The sequence below is a fragment of the Mandrillus leucophaeus genome, unplaced genomic scaffold, assembly GCF_000951045.1.
Source record: "Mandrillus leucophaeus isolate KB7577 unplaced genomic scaffold, Mleu.le_1.0 Scaffold169, whole genome shotgun sequence".
NCBI lineage: Eukaryota > Metazoa > Chordata > Mammalia > Primates > Cercopithecidae > Mandrillus > Mandrillus leucophaeus.
The window spans coordinates 1,467,755-1,491,354 of record NW_012101687.1 but is presented as its reverse complement, the minus strand read 5'-3'; the positions used below and the strand labels follow the sequence as shown (position 1 = coordinate 1,491,354).

Here is a 23,600-nt window from a genome sequence, read left to right as displayed (position 1 = left end):
CCATCTCAGGGAGCAGTTGTAACTTACTGAAAGAAATACTGGCACAGTCCATACTCCACTCAGTAAGTGGGGACTATTTGTATTCTAATTACCTCCTGAAATCCCTTTCTCTGCATTCGTTCTGATCCTTTATCAAGATATGACTGAGTGGAAAATAAGCATTGATCCTTCGGACAGTCACTGATTTTGAAAGTTTGATATTATGCTTAATCTGAAATTATGCTGGTGATCAGAATGATCCCATTAAATAGTTGCCATGCTTTGTCTCAATATTTTTGAATGGTAATATTCAGTGTATATTCTCCACCCCCAGAAATGTTGCTCATACTGATGTAGGCCCTCTGCACTTCAGGAGTTTTCCAGTCCTTTAACGGCTGGCTGCTCTCCTTCCTTCAGTGATGATTCTCTCTCCGGTCACAGGAAGTTTATAACTATACTTGATGTAACTTAGTTTCCTAAGCTAGCTTGTACTGCAAATGGGATTTAACAGATACTGCTTCAAAATGTAAGCATTTCTTCCAGCTTCGCACGTCTCACTACCCTGCTGTGTACCTTACCCAAGGAGATGGTAGAACTATTCCCAAATGCTGCTGAAGCCCTCGATTTTCAGTCATGCCATCAGCATTCATTTATTGTCTATGAAGTATCAGGCAATGACTACCGGTTCTTAGATAAAAAGGACACAATCCTGCCCTTAAATCAGTTACCACCAAATAGGAGAAACAAAAGAAAATCAATAATTAACAATATAGTGAATGTCGTAAGGATATGCACAAAATATTCCACAATGGTAAGAGAATGTGAAGGCATCCATTTGAGCCTGAGGACCTCAAGGAAAAGATTCTAACAACCTGGGTCCCGAAGAGGTTTGTGAAGTGGTGCAGAAAGTTAGGGACAGCATGGCACACTCCAGTAGGCAGATATGGCTCAAGCAGAACATATGTGCAAGGACTTTGTAGTAGGTAAGCTAGAAAGGTATACTGGAGCCAAGTCATTATGGGCCTTGTAAATCATGTTAGTAAATTTGAATTTTATCCCAGAAACCAGTGGCGAGCCATTAAAGGAATTAAAACGGGAATGAGGCCCACTGGACTTGGTTAGTGACCATTGGTTTTAATCACTTTACAAAAGCGCTGAATGAGCCATTCAAGAGGGTCTGAATTAACTCTGTTTCTAGCCCAAGCTGGGGGAAACAGTGGAATGAAAGACGAAGAACGCCAGACTGGCCTCATAACTGACAAGTGGGAAACTTAGGCAAATTAACTTCTCTGAGCATGAGTTTCCTCATCTGTAAATGTCCATTTAATGCTTACTTTAATTGGTTGTTTTAAGGATTAAAGGAGGAGATATATACATATATATACACACACACACACATATATATATTTAAATTAAAGGAGGAGATATATATATGTGTGTGTGTGTGTATATATATATGTTTTTGTTTTGTTTTGTTTTGTTTTGTTTTTGAGATGGAGTTTTGCTCCTGTCACCCAGGCTGGAGTGCAATGGCAGGATCTCGGCTCACTGCAACCTCCACCTTCCAGGTTCAACCGATTCTCCTGCCTCAGCCTCCCAAGTAGCTGGGATTACAGGTGCCTGCCACAACCATGCCCAGCTAATTTTTTGTATTTTTAGTAGAGATGGAGTTTTGCCATGTTGGGCAGGCTAGTCTCGAACTCCTGACCTCAGGTGATCCGCCCACCTTGGCCTCCCAAAGTGCTAAGATTACAGGCGTGAGCCACCGCGCCTGGCCTAAAGGAGGTAATATATTTAAGAACTCACCAATAAGTTTGCACTTAGTAAGGCCTAATGAATGCTGACTATCAGTAGTCATTACTGTATTTGGATATTTTAAAAGTGAATTTAAGCTCTATTTAACAATGGCCAAATCTTTTGGAACACTTGGAGTTGTAGGTGTTTTTCTCTCTCATTCTGGATTCAGCCTGGACCATCCTGCCTTCAGGAGCTTCTGCATTTGTCGTCTTCCATTACTGCAGGAATGTAACTCAGGTAGTGTCCAGTGGTTCTTGTGTGGGTCCAAGGCTCTGGGATTCCTGAGGCTGTGACCCAATCCCCAGGTCCTCAGCAATGCAAATAATCCCCTTGAAAAAAATCTATTGTTTGTCTTGATTGCTTCTGAGTCCAAAGTAAATGAAGAGAGTTGGAAGACCTGGCTAAGGCCTGAGAGGAAACCCTGAAACAAAGCAATAGAGACTTTTGGGGATTTGCAGGGAGAGATAGAGGTTTGCAAATCTATCACATATAGTTTTCAAAACTCGGCTTTGTATTACCACCTTTTTGTCAATCAAATATATACAGCTATTAATGATTTCTCACTTGGTTTAGGGAATCTTATTCTAATATATAGCATATTTTTGGAGACCATAAATCATTACTTGACCTTCCTGGGCTCTAATCTGTGTAAAAAAATCATTTTCAGGCTGCAGCTTGTCCTATTCAAAGCAAATTACCTTTATCCAGCCTTATTAGTGATTAGTCCTTTGAAGACAGATTCATATTTTGGGCTTCAAATATATATAGTTCACCAGTGTTAAGCCAAGCTAAGTAATTTGCGGTAGCTTTTCCCCCTAAACCCAGATTGGAGTATTGGAGTAGCAGAGATGCCCCTTTCCAAGCTCCCAAGAATGATCTCGGCTGTGCTAGGAGCACTGGAAGGAGGTGTGTTGACAAGAAGCTGGCTGCAAGAAGGACCTATGATAAAAAGTACTTTTCTCTTTTCTTCAGGCTTGATTTCATAAAGGGATGGCTCTCCAGCTTGAGTGTGCATCAGAATCACCGAGAAGATGTTAATCCACAGATGACTAGGCCCCTCTCCCAGAGTTCCCATTCCTATTGGTCTGTGGGGTAGGGATTCTCAGTCAAATGCAAACTTGAGAATTTGTATTTGTAACAAGTTCACAGATGATGCCAAAACTGCTGGTCCTAGAACTACACTTTGAGAAATGCTGTCACAAACAAACCTAGTTTTGAGACTTAAAATTATCACTTACACAAAGAAATTTGAATTCTACTCTGAAAACACTTAGCAATTGCTTGGACGTCTCCTGGTATATCATTGTGACATGCCTATATAAAATGCCTGTGTAGCAATAAGGGAGCTGTAGACAGTGTTGTTCAAATGGTTTACTTTCTCAGGCCTGTCCAACTCCAAGAAATTTAGCTGTACTCTAAAATTAATTCCGTCACTTTTAGTTGAAGTGAACTTTGATTGACCTGCACATGTATGCCTTCCAAAGGCTCTCTCCCAAATCCAAGCCTCCTATTTGGCCACAGAAGCAGCTACCATTATGGATTCAAGCCAGATAGTGTTCATTTTGTTAAACAAGCGGCACTCAAGAAGCCTGAAAATAACATTGCACATAAGTAATGCAGCAATTTTGCATCTGTTCTGTGCTTCCATTAATTTTCTTAACTAGAGCTGAGCAGAACAAACAAGTAGGCTTGCCCCGTTTCCTGTCTTTCACTAATCGTTGTAAACCTTCTGTTGTGATATAAAAGCTGTTTATAATATCATTAACATCTGCTTAGGCTCACTTTGAAACTTACTGGTGATTCTACTTTTTTCTTTCTCAGAAGTTTCTCTTCTAGTTAAACACCGTAGTTGCTCCTTTCTAAGACTTCTACCTGAAGCAACCTCAAGGAGAGTATATTTAGGAACACTTCAATCTCCAAAATAGTCTGAGTATTCCTTCCTAAATGGCAGTTATTATCCTCCTCCTAAGCTGCAGGGCCTCACAGATGCCAATTGAGTTAAAGCCCGAGAAGGCAGGTGGAATTGGCAGTTGAACCTGAAGCTGACTCAACACTCCTGGCACGGTGGAGGGAGGAAGTTCTAGGTTTGCTCATCCCCACAATGGCAGCTGAGGTTGTATTCTCAAACTTTGAATGAGATTAGGTTTGCATCACATGTCTTGGAAAAGAAAACTAGACCTTGGCATAGCAGGGAAGCTGACTCGTAAAACTCTCCTGGAGATCTCAGCCTGGGAACCAATGACTACATGCTAATATGCATTCATCCTTCTGCTCACTTGTTCAAGCATTTACTGAGTTCCCTTTGGTACCAGACATAGTTCTAGGCTATGGGGATATGAAGATAAAAATCTCTGTTTTCAAGGTAATCTTATTCTAATGAAGAGCCAAGTAGTGAGATCCTTAAAACATAGAGTGAAAGGTATACGCTAGAACATACATTTCCAAGGGGGGCAAAAATTGGTTCTTAAAATTGGTTCTTGTGGTATCTTGGATATTACATTATGAAAGTTTGTGGCCCTCCAAATCTCAATCATACCTGTTTGAATTCTAGTTCTTAATATTTAATTTCTCTCATTAAGGATAATTTAAAACTAATTTCACTCTTCTCGTTATTTGAGAGCAAGAATGAAAATAAAAGTTTAGAAACATCAGAAGAATGCACAGGAGCTGTGGGTCTCATAGGAAAGCCTCTAGCCCCTCCAGCGAAGCCACCAGGAAGCCTTTGTGAAGGATGAGACTCTGAGCCAAGCTTTAAAGTAAAAGTAGAAATTCTACAGGATAACAAATGAGAGAAAGATGTTTGTGCATAGGGAGTAACAGGTGCACGGGCTAAAGATGTTAGAAAAGTACTATTTAAGGAATTGCAGTGGTTCTATGAAGAGAGAATTTAGCAGATTGGATTGGGATGGGGGAGGATGGTGTGACCCTCTGGGGGCCAGCTCAGCTCTTGCAAAGGGGTTATATTTTATTCTTAAAGAACTGAGGAACCAATAAAAAGCTTTAAGTAAGAGAGTAACATTTCAGATTTATGTTTTGAAAACATTCTGGGGAGGAAAAAGAAGAAATTTATGTTGGCAGCAGTGGTGAAAATAGAAGTGGGGAGGAGGGGCAAAGGCTGGATCCCAAGCAGGAAAACTGTTTAGGAGGAAGCCATTGCTATGAAAAACTGGGCAGAGCCAAGATGGGGTCCTTCTCAAGAGCTGGAGAGCTTGCCTTGTGGGCAGACAGGCCATATGGTCTGGAAAAGACTCTGTGCGGGCAGCCATCACCACCCTCTATGAAAGGAAAGCCAGAGTAATTAAATACCTGTTTACACAAGGCATCCACATAGGGCTTTCTAAGGGAAATGATATTATTTTCTTTTTCAAAAGCTTGTTATTAAATTCAAAATACATAGAAAAATAAAAATAGCATAATGAATCACCATGCATCACCCAGTGTTAACAGTGATTTGCTTATAACCAACCTTGCTTCATCTCCCCTCTTAGTCTGGTTTCCCCACCTCACCAGTGGAGTTATGAAGAAATTCCCGGCATCATCTCATCTTTTTACTATTACTAACATATGCCTAAGAAATACTTTTTTAAAACATATAACTAAATAACATCATTAGCAATATTTTTAATATGATAAAATAGTCGCTCAATGTTCACATTTCCCTGATATATATAAAATCATAATTAAAACCAACTTTTTTTTTTAAAGCAATCTATCCGAGGAAAAAATAGACAGCTTTTTTTTTTTTTTTTTTTTAGAGGGAGCCTTGCTGTGTCGCTCAGCCTGGAGTGCAGTGGCACAATCTCAGCTCACTGCAACCTCCACTTCCCAGGCTTAAGCGATTCTCCTGCCTCAGCCTCCTGAGTAGGTGGGACTACAGCACGTGCCACCATACCCGGCTAATTTTTGTATTTTTAGTAGAGACGGGGTTTTGACATGTTGGACAGGCTGGTCTCAAACTCCTGACCTAAGGTGATCCGCCTACTTTGGCCTCCCAAAGTGCTGGGATTATAGCCATGAGCCACTGTGCCTGGCCAATAGATACCTTTTTATAACAGTTGGTTTTAATTAGAATTCCAAATGATCTACTCATTGCTTTTGGTTGTAATATCTCTTAAATCTCCCTTTTCTTTCTTTCTTTCTCTTTCTTTTCTTTTGTTTTCTTTCTTTCTTTTTTTGAGACAGAGTCTCGCTTCATCACCCAGGCTGGAGAGCAGTGACATGATCTCAGCTCACTGCAACTTCCACTTCCTGGGTCAAGCAATTCTCCTGCTTCAGCCTCCCAAGTAGCTGGGACTACAGGCGCAAGGCACCACGACTGGCTAATTTTTGTACTTTCAGTAAAGACGGGGATTCGTCATGTTGGCCAGGCTGGTCTTGAACTCCTGACCTCAGGTGGTCCACCGCCTTGGCCTCCCAAAGCGCTGGGATCACGGGCGTGAGCCACCACACCCAGCCAAGTCTCGTTTCTCTTTTGTGTTTCTCGCAATTTTTTGTTAAAGAAAACATAAATCAGCTTCCATTTCTGTCATAATTTAAATAGAGCATCACGTCATCCTGTTTCCACCCCAATGTAATCACAGGAATGTGTCCTTCTTGTTAAGATGTACCATTTCCTAGATTCGCATCTCCATCACTATCTAAACTCATTGGGTGCCCTAATAATTGCCTTCTAGTCAGTGAGGACTCAGATGCCAATAAAAAATGTCCCCAAATAAGGCAACCTGAAACAGACTATCTTAAAGCCATTTACTTCATCTCTGGTATTATTTTGTCATCTTTGTGTCACAAGTTACATTGTCGAAAAATAACATGGAATACTCACTCTGGGTTGCCTGCAGAATGAGCTGAATAGAACCAGGTACCCCCCTTCTCCCAATGAATGGCACTACCCCCAACTCCCCTTCCCATGGACCACTTTTTGTTTTCATCTGAAGTATGGTTTCCATGGATACTCCCACTAGTTTTTGGGTCTCCAGGTCCTGGGCAAGCATCCTTCTCCCCAAAACCCATAAAGAGCAGATGCTCCAACCCAAAATGCTTGGCACCCATTGACAAGTTTGTGCTCATGCTTGCCTTATACAGAGAGCAATAAGGGGTCAAGGTCTTTGCTATGGCATACACACCTCCACTGAATGGCCCACACAGAGTGTCCAGCAGTAACTAATGTTTAACTTTGCCAGGGATTACTAATCAAATGACTCATTCAGAATTTTATCCAGAATATAGTTGACAATGAGGGCTGCAAAGTACATGCAATCTATCCAATAGTGCTCTGTTCATTTAGGTCAAAGCCAGCTCTGAAATGTGACAAAACATCGTACTGTAGGAAAATTTAGACTTTTGACTTCTGCCCATTATTCAGTTACCCTCTATCTTGATGCTTCTCTCCAGAGCCCTTAGCAGATAATCACCAACCTATTGGCCACAACTTCAGCATCAGCCCAGAAGAAACTTGTGAACCAGCAAACAGAGCTGTTTTAGGTTTGATATGGGAACTTCTCAGCTGCTAATGTAAATTTGATCCCAATGTTGAAGATTTTGTGCCCTAAAATGTTGACTTAAGCATTGCAGTATGTGGTGGATGGTCTTTAGTTCTGAATGTGTGGAGCAAATACATTGAGTAGAGTGCTCAGAAAGTGGAGGTGGTGGCTGCTTTCAAAACTCCCACTCTATGGCCAGAAGTGAAGTAAGTGCTGGCAAGAGAGGACACATTGCTTCCCACATGACTCGATAGACCCTTCATTTTATTTTCATCCTAATTCTTCACTGAAAACACAATTAATTGAATTGTTAACTCAAGCCTTGCTTTTCCTCCTTATTTTAGGGTTTCATATAGTAAATGAGCAGCTGCTCACTGCAAAAATGTGGCCGTGTTAATACTTCACTAGGATGTAGTCTGATTGTAAAAGCTGACTGTTTTGTTAAAGTAGTCACTGAACCATTTCATTGTATCCTCAGGTGCAGAAATGAAACAGTTCCTTAACCATTCACAGCTCCCAGGCCCAAGGAATAAAACAAGAAACGCCTAAGAACTTTAAGCATGTCAGAAGCAAATAAAACCTTTGAATTCTGAGACTTCTTATTTGCAACCCTGACACCATCACAATACCCACCATGTTGAAGGCGGCCCATGATATCTTTCTGGCCAGTGCTTTAGGCAGAGCACATTCACAAGTGTCTTCCACTATAATAATGTTGAATAGCCAAAATTAGTTTATGACAGCGTGGCAGCCTGGTCTATGCTGTTGAAACATAGTTTACAACAGCTTTTACTCCATTGAAAGAGGAGAGATGATCATTCAAACTTCCACTTTAATATCTGTAATTCACCTATAGGACTCACATTAGAAGATAGTAAGTGGAATGATGTGTAAGAGATTCTAGATTTCTTGCTGTTGTCTTCAAGTTTATTTATCTAAGTTCCACTTAACCATATACATGTTATCATTTGTTCCAACCCTTAGCAAAATCCACGTTTCTATATCAAAAGTTAGCTTGCATGTAAAGCTTAAAATGGAAACAGCATGACCCGATGTCTTCTTTGTTACTGGGTGACTCTCTCCTCTCAAATTATAATACCTCCTCAGCCATATGTTTATTTCACAGGTATTTACTGCACACTTACCAAATGCTAGATAAGCACTGTCCTAGACATGGACACAGTTGAAAGGTCCTGCAGCCCCAGTTGGGCAGATCTCACACATGTAAAACATAAGTCATTAGGCAGTGTTCCTCTCCCCTGGCACTGACAATGACTATATCTCTGTATTTGAATGTAAGATCCTACTAAGGAAATGCTGTTCCCCAAAATAATTATTTTCTGAGACATGATACTTCGACGAGGATGTTTTGAATTCCTACTTTATGTGTGAATCTATGTGTCTTACTCTTTTGCCTTTTCCAAAGAAATCAATTATGATTCCTTGGCATTTATTGCAGATGAGCAAGAAAGTTCTGGAGCAATTATTTACACCGTGGAGCTGAAACGCTATGGGGGGCCCCTTGGCATCACAATTTCAGGAACTGAAGAGCCGTTTGATCCTATAATCATTTCAAGCCTCACTAAAGGGGGATTAGCTGAAAGGTAAAATTTGAAGTAACTGTTATAATTACCTGTGTCTGAGATGGGCTTCCTTCCTCACAACCACATAAAAACATGCTCCTCTCTCTGTGGTTATCTGTTGGCTTTTAAAAATCTGCACAAAGGATTGATCTTAGAGCTTGAGAACTCTCAGGCAGAGCTCCAACTTGACTCTGAGGGGCATCTTACAGGTGGTAAAAGATGTCATGGGCTTAGCATTGATACTACTCTCTGAAACGTATAAACTGACCACAATTGACTGAAGATGGATTTGTATTGTGTCCATTTTGAGAGGAGGAAACTAAAGTTCAGGGAGGTTGAATGGCTTGTCCAATTTCATTCAGCAAACACTTGCTGAGCCTCTGTTACCTGACAGGTGCTGCACTTAGCTGCTGTGTGTTCAGAAGAGGGTGATACAGGCATCATCTTATGGGAACAAAGTGTAGTGACCCATTTTAATAATGTCTTAAAATCTGGAATGTCCATTTTTTGCTTTGGCAATGATGTATATACACACACCCACTCCCCACCCTCTGCTAAACTGCATTTCTTTCTGAGATGTGTTATCAGACATATGACAAACCCTACAGGCAAATCTGTCCTCCAGATCTGTCCTTCCAACCTAGCTCAGGAATACACAAATGCATTGTTCCTGCTAACAACTGGAAACAGTGGTTAGCAAAATAGAGACACAGCATTGCAGAATGTTGGAGCTGCAGTGTACCTTAGAAATTGGCTCAGACAGGCTGGGTGTGGTGGCTCACACCTGTAATCCCAGCACTTTGGGAGGCCAAGGCAGACGGATCACGAGGTCAGGAGTTCAAGACCAGCCTGGCCATCATGGTGAAACCTCATCTCTACTAAAAATACAAAAATTAGCTGGGCATGGTGGTGCATGCCTGTAATCCCAGCTACTTGGGAGGCTGAGCCTGGAGAATTGCTTGAACCCAGGAGGCGGAGGTTGCAGTGAGACGAGATCGCGCCACTGGACTCCAGCCTGAGTGACAGAGCGTGACTGCATCTCAAAAAAAAAAAAAAAAAATCTGCAGAAAGAAAGGATGCTGCATGCTATCCACTACATTTGTATTTGGATTTTTAGGGGACTTACCCCATGACTCAGCTTTCTTGGAATTGAAAAAGCACACAAGTTCATTTTAATAACTAATTAAAACAATTTTTAAAATGTTTTTGGAAACTAAAAAGTAATCCACAACATATGCAGTGATCTTACAACATTTCCCAGAAGAAAGCAAGAGGGACTTCTGGAGATCCTTGCCAAGTCTTTATTATGATGAATGTATAAGGTATGTCAGGGAATTTATATTCAGTACCACACAGGGATTATTTCTACCTCTCCTATTACTATTTGGTGTTTCAGAACTGGCGCAATCCACATAGGAGACCGAATCCTAGCCATCAATAGCAGCAGCTTGAAAGGGAAGCCTCTGAGTGAAGCCATCCATTTGTTACAGATGGCAGGAGAGACTGTCACCTTGAAAATTAAGAAACAGACAGATGGTGAGTAGTGAGTTGAAAGCCACAATTAAGGATTTCCAGTGCATTTTCTTCCTTGAAAGAATGTGCTAGTGTCTGTGTGTGATTCTAGGGAAACGAATCTCCAGCAACAGAGTATTTTGGTATATTTTTATTTAAATTTACTCTGATACTTAAACTCCTTTCCTGTCTATAAAGCCCAGTCAGCATCGAGCCCCAAGAAGTTCCCCATTGCTAGCCATTTGAGTGACCTGGGGGATGTGGAGGAGGACTCCTCACCAGCGCAGAAGCCAGGCAAGCTGTCCGACATGTACCCTTCCACAGTGCCCAGTGTGGACAGTGCTGTGGATTCATGGGATGGGTCTGCAATAGACACCAGCTATGGAAATCAAGGTACGTCTTTACTTTGTCCCCAGAGGACTTGTCATTGTTGAAGCCCATGCTTCTTCAAGATTCATCCTCTGCTCCATGAGGAGAATATCTTTATTTAACTTGTATCTGCTTTGGTGTAGCCATATTCATATTGAACACACTGAATGCTTACGCTCAGCTGGCCATGCATTTCCTTCTAGTGCTTATAAGGCATGAACCTTTACCAAACACTAACAGGCCTCCATTAGGTCTACTGATGGCCAAGTATCCCATCCAGAGCTTATCCTTCAAGCTTAGATTAATGTGAGGCAAACCATACAATAAAGTGGCTTGTTCAATACAGGCCCCATTGTCTTATTTTTCAGCAAGCTTTCCACAAAGATGGATTGGGGAGTTCAGAAGAGTTACATAAGAGATTAGCCAATGATTTGTGACTCTATTTATTCCTGCCCACTCCTGACTTTTTTTTTTTCTTTTAGAGACTGGGTCTCACTCTGTCACCCCAGGTAGAATACTCTGGCACCATCACAGTTTATTACAGCCTCAAACTCCTGGACTCAAGAGATCTTGCTGCCTCAGTCTCATCTCCTCAGTAGCTGAGACTATATGCAGACACCACCACACCCAGCTGATTTTTAAATTTTTGTAGATATGGGGTCTTGCCATGTTATCCAGGCTGGTATCAAACTTCTGGCCTCCAGCAATCCTCCTATCTTGGCCTCCCAAAGTGCTGCGATTACAGGCATGAGCCACCATGTCCTTTCCCTGAATGTTTATAATTAGAGCGTTATAATCACAATATAGGAAAGTATAGAGTAGATTTTTCTTCATAGGTGTCATTGCCATGTGAAGAAATACTATCTACATTAAAAAGCCTCACTCATGGAATATAAACACATAAAAGGTGTCAGACTGAATACAGAGCAGAAACTAATAGCTTCTTTTAAAAAATATTTTCTTCCCAGTGATCCATGGCATCAAAAAGAAAAGTATGTCAAAACTTCTTGGTATTTCTCCTCATCTGAGCCTTACCTTCTCCCGTGTTCTATGTAAATTCCAGCCTCTGAATCCCTTGTTTGCTCTGGGTTTCAGTCAGTCAAATAATAAAACACATAAACAGTTTAGAGAACACATTGGCATGAGGGCTGCTTTGTCACGGAGTTAACTGTACTTTTAGGAGAGTCTGTATCCAGTTTGCTCTCTCCTGGTTTTCCTAGTTTCCTTCTCTCAGCCTGCCTATGTTGTGTCACTCTCTGTTAAGTCCTCTGATGAACAAAAAAAAATATGGAAGGGAGAAAAAACTGGAAAAAAAATGAAAGGAGATGATATTTCAAAGTTGTCAAGTTGTTACTTTCATTAGAGATGATACTAGATTTGGGTGCGGAAAATGCTTTGAACACCTAAATGGAATTGGGGCTTTTATTTATTTGGCAATTAATTTTTGCAAGTCATAATACCTTGTGACAAGTTTGCCTATGCCACCGAATAACAGACCTTCTGATTGCCTGAGAATTGATGGGCCACCAGAAGACACTGAGTAAAGGACAGAAGTCACATTCTATCAGAGTAGACTCAGGTTTATTTATCAATGTATTGTGTATTGGTTATTTATTCATGTATTATTTGTGTGTTGCTTATTAATGTAGAGATATTTTTGTTACACAGACTTTTGTGAGGGTGCTATTGATATTAATGACTTCTTCCCCATAAGGTGATCTGGAAGACCTTAGCTACTCCATTCCTTGAAACCATAGAAAAAGGACCATGAGAAGCAAACTGAGTATAGGACCTGCCCCTCATTAGTAAAAGATGAAAAACCATTTGTTATTTGTGAAACACTTTGAAATTTTGAATCATAGTCATAGTATTACATTTTGCATCTATAATTTAGACATTTTATGAGGTTGAAGGGAACTAAGGGATAAGTAGAGACAATGGCAATCAGGATAGAATCGAAGTACTCCAAGGTAATGAAAAAGTAGTAATAACCCTTTATATATGTAGAACACTCTAGAGTTTACAAAGCACTTTCGTATAACTAATCCCCATTAATTCTCGTAATGAATATGGAAGCTGAAGGCAGGATTTCAGCTTTAGAAAGGGTTTAGGAGTCAGCTAGTCTGGTGTCCGGTGCAGCCCTTGGTGCCAGGTCCTGCCTCACTGCACGCCAAGACACGCTGCATGGACTTGAGCGCCCAAGTTGACAGGTTGTTCCTTGTGCTGAGGCATCCCCCCATCTCCACATAGCTCTGATGACTCTAAAGCTCTCACTTGTATTGAGCTGCAGTATGCCTATTAGTCCTAGCTATACCCTCAAGGTCATTCTGAACTAGACTAAAGCCTCTTCTCTTGACAGCCCCTTAGATACTCAGAGACAGCTATTGGGTCTCTGTTGAGGCTTTCCTTCTCCAAGCCAAATAGCCCCAGTTCCCTTAACTGTGCCTTCTATAATTTACTGGCAAGTATCTGTATCGTCCTGTGGGCCTCTGTTCTGAATGCGCTTCAGTTTACCTGTATACCTGTTAAATGTAGCATTCAGAAAGGAAAATCACACAACAGCCCGACAGCCTGGAGCAAAGCAAGCTTGTCATTGGCATCACTGAAGACAGGAGAACTGATCAATGACACCTACCTCAACATAAGAATTTTAGTGGTCATGACACGTCTGTCACTCACTTTGAGCTTACAGTTTACCAAGATCTCAAAGTCTTGTGAATGTTTTTTTTGTTGTTGTTTAGTTTTGTTTTTTTTTTCCTTTACCTGTGATATTCAGTTAAACTGCATCTCTCCAGATTGTGCTTGTGAGATTGACTTTTTAAAAGCAAGGCACAGCTGGGTACAGTGACTCAGGCCTGTATTCCCAGTACTTTGGGAGGCTGAGGTGGGCAAATCACCTGAGGTTAGGAGTTCAAGACCAGCCTGAGCAGCATGGCAAAACCCCGTCTCTACTAAAAATCCAAAAATTAGCCAGGCATGGTGGCACACACCTGAAATCCCAGCTACTCGGGAGGCTGAGGCAGGAGAATCCCTTGAACCAGGAGGCAGAGATTGCAGTGAACTGAGATCATGCCACTGCACTCCAGTCTGGGCAATAGAACAAGACTACATCTCAAAAAAAAATTAAAACAAAAATAAAAGCAAGACAGAGAACCGCACTTTTACTTTTCCTATTCAATATTATGTTGTGAGATACAGCTTATCTCTCCAACCTGTCCCTCCAGCCTCTCAGCAGGCTCTCTGCCTTGTCCCAGGAAGCCCCTGCACATTCTCTCTGTTCCCTTTAAGGCTGGAATAGTTGCCTCATTCCCAGGAGGCTGTTGCACCTCCATAATGCACATCTTCCTCCTGGGGCTGGAAATCGATGTCTTTGCAGCAACATTCCTTACTGTTCTCTGCTTCTTCTCTAAAATGTCAAGCTTGCTCCAGTATGTAATGACTGGCTCAATATCAGGCCCATAGACCACGTGGATACACTGTTGGACAAAGGAGACATGGTCTCTGCTCCCATGGAAGAGGTTGCGCAGCTGAAGGGACAGTCAGTTAACAAATAAATAAATAGTGGCCCTATCACTTCATTCGTGGAAAGGGAAATAGAATGGAATGACGAAAACTTGTGGGGAAAGAAGGGATGTGTTTAAGGAAGTCCCACAAGGGGCTGATCCTCAGTTCCACTGTGTGGCTGACTTCTTCCAGTCGGCCTCCGGGTCAGCTTCTTTCACTCCCTATTGTCTTGCCCATTAGATGCCTCATGCCCTTCTGCCTTATCAAAATCTTAGGTATTTGGCCTCCTTGCATCTTCTTAATTCTTCCTTCTAACTCTGAGAAAACCCTATGACTGCTTTACTTGGATTTAGAAAAGGTCGGTACAAGAGGGACTGGCAAATTGGTGGTGGTACATAGACTGCCATTCTCATGGACTGAATAGCTCTTGTGCTCTCTGTAACTTTTGACTCTCAACTCAGATAGTTACATTTCTATCTTATTTTTCTCTCTTTTGAAGTCATTTTGATCATTTGTATTCTCTCAGAAAATGAAATTATTTCATCCAGATGTCAAATGTATTTTTATATAATCTCTTTTTAAATTTTTTTATTTTCTCAGTTTCTATAATTATATCCACAATATTGTTTCTTAATTGGTATATTTGTGGTTTTATTATTTTCCCCATGATTTGATTAGTAACAGTTTATTTGATTTCTTTGTTTGGTTTTTATTTTTTCCCAGAGAACTGACTCTTGCATTTATTTATTAGTTCTACTCTAGTTTTTTTTTTTTACATAAAATTTTACTTTTAATTTGATTAACTCTTTCATTCAGTTCCTTTTGAATTTTATTCCTTTTATGACTTAAGTTGGATGCACAATTTATTTTCATTGTTTTATAAGGATATATTCCTTCTTTGTGTTTTCATAAGGATGATAACTGATCAAGGACACCAACATGTGCAGTCAGAGTCCAACTTTATTTAATGTCATTAAAGAATACAAATACTCCATACAGAGGATAGCACAGAGTAGAAACCCAATGGTATCCTCCTCTACTCATTGGCAGGGTTTTATTTTTCTCTTTCTTTTCTGATCTCTACAAGCTCATGTTTCATCATCATCTTGTCTTGCCCAATTTCTCTTGAGTTCTTATATTTCTGCTTTGATCCCTTGTTTTATAGAGGTGATGACTTTGCTGTGTATTTTTTGAATTTTGTGATTATTTCTGACTGGTCATGTTTATCATTTGCTCTGAACCAGGCTTCTTCTCATGAGTATTCTTCATCTGCTATCACTTTGTTTTTCTATGCCTTTGCTCTCATTTGTTTGATATGTACTTGGTATACATGTTATGCCAATTCCTTTTTAATTACTGCTCACCACTGAATGAGATGAGTTCTTCCTGAACTGCAAGCTGCTAGAGGTTCTGAGAAGAGCCCAGGTTGTTTCCAGGCTACCAAACGTACCCTAGTTCCAGCATGGTATATGTGAGTAAACTCTTCCCCAGCTACCAGAGAGCAGCAACAGCAGGCTGCTCACAAGACAGAATTCCTCTCTGCTACCCTGCTTCACTGAGCAATTGCTCCCCTCAGTCTGTGACATGTGTTCTCTTTCCCTGACTTACCTTGATGCCAGATGGGACCATAGGTACTTTCTGCCGCCAGCCATGCAGTGCATACTGGTGTTCCAAACAAAGCACTGGAGTTTTGCCTCACGCCACCGCCCCTGCTTTGGTAGACTGAGTTGTCTACCAAAGAGTAGTTTGGTAGTCCTGGCCATAGGTGCCTTCTCTCCACTTCTTACCACCACCACCCCCTTCCCATTTGACTTCCACTGAATTTATGTATTATGTATTTTCTTATGTATTATGGTTTGAGATTACACAAACACTCTAGTTTTGATTAAGATGGAGTTGCTTCTGTTATTTATCATTACTTTTTGTCTTGAGGTGATTTCTGAGAGAAGAGAGAACTATCTTTGCATTGACATTTTAAGACCATAGCCTCATCTGAATATATAGAGTATTTCTTGGCAAGATCAATTACAAACAGTTATATAAACATATGATTTGATTTTCTCATCCTTCACAACACTGGGTCTTTAGGAAACAAATTTGGCAGGAAATTAACTGGCTCACTTTCCTGTACTAAACTTGATTTCCAAGAATGAAAGTAATGGCAAGAGCTATAGTCCCAAAATTGTAGAATTCTATTTTTTTCTTTTTTTTTTTTTTTTGAGACAGAGGCTCACTCTGTCACCCACGCTGGAGTGCAGTGGTGCGATCTCGGCTCACTGCAAGCTCTGCCTTCTGGGTTCACGCCATTCTCCTGCCTCAGCCTCCCGAGTAGCTGGAACTACAGGCACCTACCACCACACCTAGCTAATTTTTTGTATTTCTAGTAGATACAGAGTTTCACCGTGTAAGCCAGAATGGTCTCGATCTCCTGACCTTGTGATCCGTCCGCCTCGGTCTCCTAAAGTGCTGGGATTACAGGCATGAGCCACAGTGCCCGGCCTGAAAATTGAATTCTAAACTTTATGATTATGAACCAACACTGATTAGTTCACTTTTCTAAATTAATGCTGGGTATGAATTAAAAGCTACAAATATTAATCTGTATTAGTACAGAAAACCAAATATTACAAGGTTGGAATGTCAGAATTTTACAAATATCTAAGGCATAGTTACCTAAAAATAAAAATCATCCTATCAAGATTCCATCTACTTTCAGAAATACCTACTTTCCTATTTTCCACTTGTGCAAATAAAGGCCTTTTTTTTGTAAAGACCTGTTTTCCATTATGCAAATAAATAAAACTAAACATTAATATCAGTGAAAGGAATCTGGACTAAATTTTATACCTCACATTAGGATACAAAGTGTAAGATCAGATATGGAAACCCAGATGTAAAATAATTAAAGAGAGAAAGAAGAAAAAGAAAAAGGTGCCAATTCTAAACCAAAGGAAGCCTGGAACACAGGCCCACATCTGTAATCCCAGCATTTTGGGAGGCCAAGGCAGGCAATCACTTGAAGTCAGGAGTTTGAAACCTGCCTGGCCAACATTGTGAAACCCTGTCTCTACTAAAAATTCAAAAATTAGCTGGGCGTGGTGGCGGGTGCCTGTAATCCCAACTATTCGGGAAGCTGAGGCAGGAGAAGCACTTGAACCCACTAGGCGGAGGTTACACTGAGCTAAGGTCGTGCTGGTGCACTCCAGCCTGGGTGATAGAGTAAGATTCTGTCTCTAAATAAAGAAATAAATAATCCAAAGGAGAAATGACTTAGGACCATACATTTTATTTATTTTTTTATTATTTTATTTTTTGAGACCGAGTGTTGCTTTTATCGCCCAGGCTGGAGTGCAATGGTGTGATCTCGGCTCACTGCAACCTCTGCCTCCCAGGTTCAAGAGGCTCTCCTGCCTCAGCCTCCCAAGTAGCTGGGACTACAGGTGCCCGCCACTGCAACCAGCTAATTTTTGTGTTTTTGGTAGAGATGGTGTTTCACCATGTTGTCCAGGCTGGTCTTGAATTCCTAACCTCAAGTGATCTGCCTGCCTCGGCCTCCCAAAGTGCTGGGATTGCAGGCATGAGCCACTGTGCCCCGCCAGTACATTTAAAAAAATTATTTCTTTTTTCAACTTATTTATCAATTTTTAATTTAAAATGTAGTTTCCAATATCATATGTATATTTCATGTGCTTACACCATCATTCAACAACAACAAAAAGTTTCATTATCTATCTGGCAGTTGATTTTTTCTTATACCTGGGCTGCCTCATTTATTCTCTGGCTTTTAAGCTTGACTCCTGGTATAGAGGAATAACCCTCAGGGCCTGTTAACTTCTTCTCAGTAATGGGCAACAGGTTTTCCTTTTACCTAAACATAATTTTCCTCAGATATTCCCTCTTTTAAATCATGGTATCACCAGCCAGCTGTATCAGTTAAAGGTCAAGTTTAGTTGACTTAAAGATTTTCTTCTACATACAAAACAAAATTTAAATGATGGCATTTAAGCAACATCAGGATTTATTTTTCCCATGGTGTCATCAGGACCCAGGTATCTCACTCCCTCTACTCAGCATCTCTGATGTCCCTCCATTGCCACTGCCTTTGTCTCAGGCCTGACGAAATACGGTAACTCCTTCCTCATTTATCTTCTTACTTTGAGCATCTTATCCCACATTTGTATCAATAATCTTTAGAAAAACCAAATCTAGTCATGCCACTCCTTTAAACCAAAAAAACCCTCTTTTGTTGGTTATCTGTTGTTATAGGATAAACTCAAATGTCTTCAATTTAAAACACAGGGTTGTTTGTAATCTAGTCCCTGAATACTTTATCAGTCCACCTTCTGACACTTCTTTGCAGTACCTTTTAGTACACATACCCAGAATATCTCACTATTCTCTAAACAAGTTTTGCATTGTGGTACCTTGATAACACTAAGTATTTTGATATGTTAATTAACCTCTTAATCGGTTTCAAATCCATTGAGAAATAGAAATGAGAGTCAGCTATGGATTAAAATATCAGCATTTCATTTTATTTTTTTTGGTAGAAAAAGCTGGATTGGTCCTGCAGCCAGAATCAGGATAATTATTTTCCTACCCTCAACCCAAGTCTAGACATTGAAATTTGAATAAGACGCAAGTCAGATCTACACAGCAAACCATAAGTGAACCGATTACCAGTCAATGAGATTAGGTTCAGCTGAAGAGAACTGCAAACTCTAACAATACATTGACTTACATTATAAAGAAGCAGGCACTTCAAGCTGGTATGTAACTCCACAGTGTCATCAGAGGCCCATGCTTCTAAATATTTCCACTGTGTTATGCTTAGCACCTGACTTTCATCCTTGGGGTCACCTCATAGTCCAAGACAGTTACTGGGGCTCCAGCAATTTCATTTGCATTCCAGACAGCAGTAGCAAAGGTGTAAGGAGCCTTCTCAGAACTCCCCTTAGCTATATCATGGACCAGAACATTTCACTAAGTTGCACTTAGCTTTGAGAGAAGCTAAGAAGTATAGTTTTAGTCTGAGCAATAATTTGCTCACCCCAAAACAGGTACTCTGGTACTAAGGATAAAGAAGAGAATGAATGTTCTGTTGAGCAACTGGTAGTCTGCCACGGTTATCTAACTGCCCAGTCATGCCTTTTCTTGCCTCTGTCAAGCTCAGAGAGCCCCAAGATTGTGACCCAGGCTTGCTTACCACACAGCGCAGCAGCAGTGGGAGAGAAAGGGTCCAGAGAAAGCCAGGAATGGGCTGAGTGACATGCCCAGTGTTCTTTTCCAAAACTCAACAGTTGGGCAAATCACATTCCTTCTATGGGGAGGAATAAGTACACATGGTAAGAGGGCCCAGAATATTCCTGGAATACTTTTCCCTTCTTAGGAGTAGAACAGAGATCCACTGATAGAATCGAGGCCCTGGTTACCCTGACTGCACCTTTACCCGGCTCTCTTCTACTTGGCCAACACTGTCTGTTGTTGTTGTTGTTGTTGTTGTTGTTATTGTTGTTTTTGAGACAGAGTCTCACTCTGTTGCCCAGGCTGGAGTGCAATGGTGTGCCCTTGGCTCGCTGCAACCTCCGCCTCTTGGGTTCAAGAGATTCTCTTGCCTCAGCCTCCAGAGTAGCTGGGACAACAGGCATGCATCACAACACCCAGCTAATTTTTGTATTTTTAGTAGAGACGGGTTTTCGCCATGTTGGCCAGGCTGGTCTCGAACTCCTGGCCTCAGGTGGACCACTTGCCTCAGGTTCCCAGAATGCTGGGATTACAGGCATGAGCCACCGTGCCCACCATGCACTGTCTTACTCAACAGTTCCAACTAGTAAATGCTGACCTGCTATCTAACTCTAAGCTTATATGTCATTTTTCCTTTGGCACCCTTCATGATCCACCTTCCAATCCCCAAACTGGTCTCTGTCCTTCCATATTAGTGTATTAAGACTAAAAGTATGACACTTTCACATGCTACTAGAACTCACTTTCTATGCTTCTTTCTTCTCCTTCTCCTATACATATACCAAACAATGCAGTTTTTGAGGACAGGAATCAGTTTTATTTTCCTTTGCATTTTAGTTCCTGATATATAGTATCTGATACTTAAGAGACACCCGAATGTTTACTGCATTAATAATGCTGAGACTTATCTCTTTTCCTTGTCTCCCTACCTTAAAGATAAAGAAACCGAGATCTTGAGAGGTTGAAGGGCTTAGTATATAGTAACAATGGGCATCTGTGTTCATTAAAACCTCCTTGTGTTCTAGGCACTTTCACAAGGTGTGTTTTCATTCTTCTTCATTCTCTTACCAACCTAGTAAAGTACCTATTGTTATCCCCATTGTACCCTGAGGTTAGTTGGCCAGGCTGTGAAGTGAGGAAGTGGCTGAGCTAGGATTTCAACCTTGGTCTTTTCTGACTTTACTTTTATTAAGTTTTATTTATTTATCTATTTTTGAGACAGGGTCTTGCTATGTTGCTCAGACTGGTTGTGAACTCCTGGGCTCAAGGGATCCTCTTATCTCAGCCTCTCAAGTAGCTGGTATTACAGGTATGCATAACCATGCCCAGTTACTTTTCTATTTTTGAAATAGGGTCTCGCTTTGTCACTCAGGCTAGAGTGCAGTGGTGCAAACTTGGCTCACTGCAGCCTCAACGACCAGACTTAAGGGATCTTCCTGCCTCAGCGCCCCAAGTAACTGGCATGTGCCACCATGCCTAGCTAATTTTGGAGGTTTGAGTTTTTGTTTGTTTGTTTTCTTTGTAGAGATGGCTGATTGCCCAGGCTGGTCTTGAACTCCTAAGCTCAAGCCATCTGCCTGTCTTGGCCTCCCAAAGTACTAGACGTGAGCCACCGCACCTGGTCAACTTCTCTTACTTTAATCTCTGGGTCAGCATAGCACGGACTAGGGAAGAGCTGGGATCAGGTTTTCTGACTTTACATTTCACCCAAAGAGATTTGAATCTTATCCCCTTTTCTTTCTCTGCTTTGTTGTAATGCAATAATCATTTAATAGTGCTTATTAAGACAAGGCATCCTTATTAGAGATACATATGCCTTTCAAGATTAGCAGTTTCCTACTGATGGTGGTGCACATCTGCTCAAGCCCATTCTTGCACTCTTGCCTAAGTCTCCAAGAACTACTTATTATACAAACAACAGTTGGAAAGAAAATCAGTCTAATGTTGAAATTTCACCAGGGAACTCAGTGGTCATTCGGGTTAATGCTTGTCAGAAGAGGATACTCCAGGAAGACACCACCAATTAGCATTGGCTCTTTGAAAGGTTGAGGGTTGAAACCAGTTAAAGAAAGTGAGGTACAGGCTTCCCCAAACTCTTCGTATTATAAAAGCTGAGACTTCAGGTATTTGGGGTTGGTTTGGTTGGTTCAAAAGGAGAAAATGGTTAGTCCATCAGAAGGAGCCAGGATGAAATTCACAGCTACTTAGTTCCCCTTCAAGAGAAGACAATCTGTATTTCCTTAAGTCAACACTTTTGACAGAAAACTGCATTCATCACTCAAGACTTCTTCCCAGATGGCTAACCATGCTTCTGCAGTTATCTAGGAAAAAGAGAGAGAATGAGATATTGAACTGTAAATATTTCCTCTGCTCCAAGGTCTTCTAATCCTTGGTGTCCTAAAATAGAAGGTTCTTAGAGTCTTTCCATCATGTGGTGGTAGGCATTGCCCTGGGTTCTTGAGATCAAATCCTTTTGATCAGAGAGTATTATCCTTCAGATACCCTGCTGTCCTTGGGCTTTAAACTAGTAGCAAAAACGGCACTAGAGGCTTCGACAACAGGTGGAGAGAAAGTGAACGGGGAAGAGGAAACAAGGATATCATGGAGATAGAATCATCTTACGCGATCAGACCATTTAACTGTACCTGAAAATGCGGGTCCAGGTCTGTTTGCTGTATTAAATGATTTAAGCACAGTAAGAAACACATATCATATTCCAAGCCAATGCATCCATGTAAATACACATGCACACACATGTCACAACCTGAGGTAGTGGATGAAGGAGTATGTGATGATTACAGCACAACCTATGGAGTCAGACCTACAATCAAGCCCCACTTAAACCCCCAAAATAATTTTGAAGAACTATATACCCCATCACCTACTAAAAGTTGTTGTCTAAATGTTTTTCTCACAAAATGTAAATACTTGCAAAGACTGTAATTTCCAGTTTGTTGTAAAAATGCTTTAAAAATATTTCTATCAAAATCTTGGAACTACAGCTTCAGCTCAAATTTGTGGAAAGTGTCCATTATGTAACCTAATAGCCAAAGCCATTCCTCACTGGCTCACCCATCAGGTTAATCAGATATAACTCCTTGGTGGAAAAAAGTCAGCATTTTGCAATTCAAATAAACAATAAATGCAGCAGGCTCCTTATCCCTGACATCCGTTGCCCTTCTGAATTCTCTGAGGCAGCATGAGGGATGGACGAGAGAGAGGGGTGAAAGCCTTGCCGTGAGTTTGTGCCTGGTTGAAATAAGGCCTTGTTCCCAACAGACCTCTTCACAGGAACAAGGCTTTCCCAAATTATCCCTTGATTTGGCAGCCGGGAGTCTATATCCCCGGGCCCAGGCACTTTCAAATACTTGAAATGCGGCCAGCACGGTGGCTCACACCTGTAATCACAGCACTCTGGGAGGCCGAGGTGGGTGGATCATCTGAGGTCAGGAGTTCAAGACCATCCTGGCCAACATGGTAAAACCCTGTCTCTATTAAAAATAAAAAAGATTAACTGGGTGTGGTTGTGCACTTCTGTAATCCTAGCTACTTGGGAGGCTGAGGCAGGAGAATTGTTTGAACCCGGGAGGAGGAGGTTGCAGTAAGGCAAGATCGCACCACTGTACTCCATCCTGGACGACAGAGCAAGACTCCATCTCAAAAAAAAAAAAAGATTTGAAATGGATGAGAAATATGTCTTTTGTTTGTAAAGTGGCAGGAGTACAGTTGTGAAAGAGGAAATGAGAAGGGAGAACTAACTGGCAGATCTCAGCTAAGCCAGTTTTGGGAAGAAGTGCATCTAGAACTTGAGGATCTGAAGACCGATTCTCCTAAAATTGTGACTTGAACTCCCAAGAAAGTTTGCAAGTAGCCTTGGGTACTTGAAACCACTGTTCTAAGCCGTCAGTGTCCTCATCTGTAAAATGCAAATAATGAGTATCTACCTCCAAAGATGGCTCTAAAGAAAAAAGATGGCTCAAAATGAAGTACTTGGTGAAGTCCTTGGTGCACAATAAGCACACACAATGTGTTCACTATTGTCATTGTCATTGCTGTTATTATTCAACTCCTCTACTGGTTAACAATGTAATTTCTCAATGTATTAAGTAATCCTTGGGCCCAATGCTAACAC

The 23,600-nt window shown here is 41.0% G+C and overlaps 1 protein-coding gene across 3 annotated transcripts in view; it reads left to right on the top strand.

Moving 5' to 3' along the window:
* GRIP1 (glutamate receptor interacting protein 1) overlaps positions 1–23,600 on the top strand; it is a 328,912-nt gene that overhangs the window by 270,288 nt on the left and 35,024 nt on the right. For all 3 annotated transcript variants that reach the window (XM_011976577.1, XM_011976576.1, XM_011976575.1), the window contains 3 exons: positions 8,716–8,860; positions 10,236–10,375; positions 10,550–10,744. In XM_011976577.1, the coding sequence (XP_011831967.1) occupies positions 8,716–8,860; positions 10,236–10,375; positions 10,550–10,744 (480 nt within the window). The remainder of the gene's footprint in view (positions 1–8,715; positions 8,861–10,235; positions 10,376–10,549; positions 10,745–23,600) is intronic.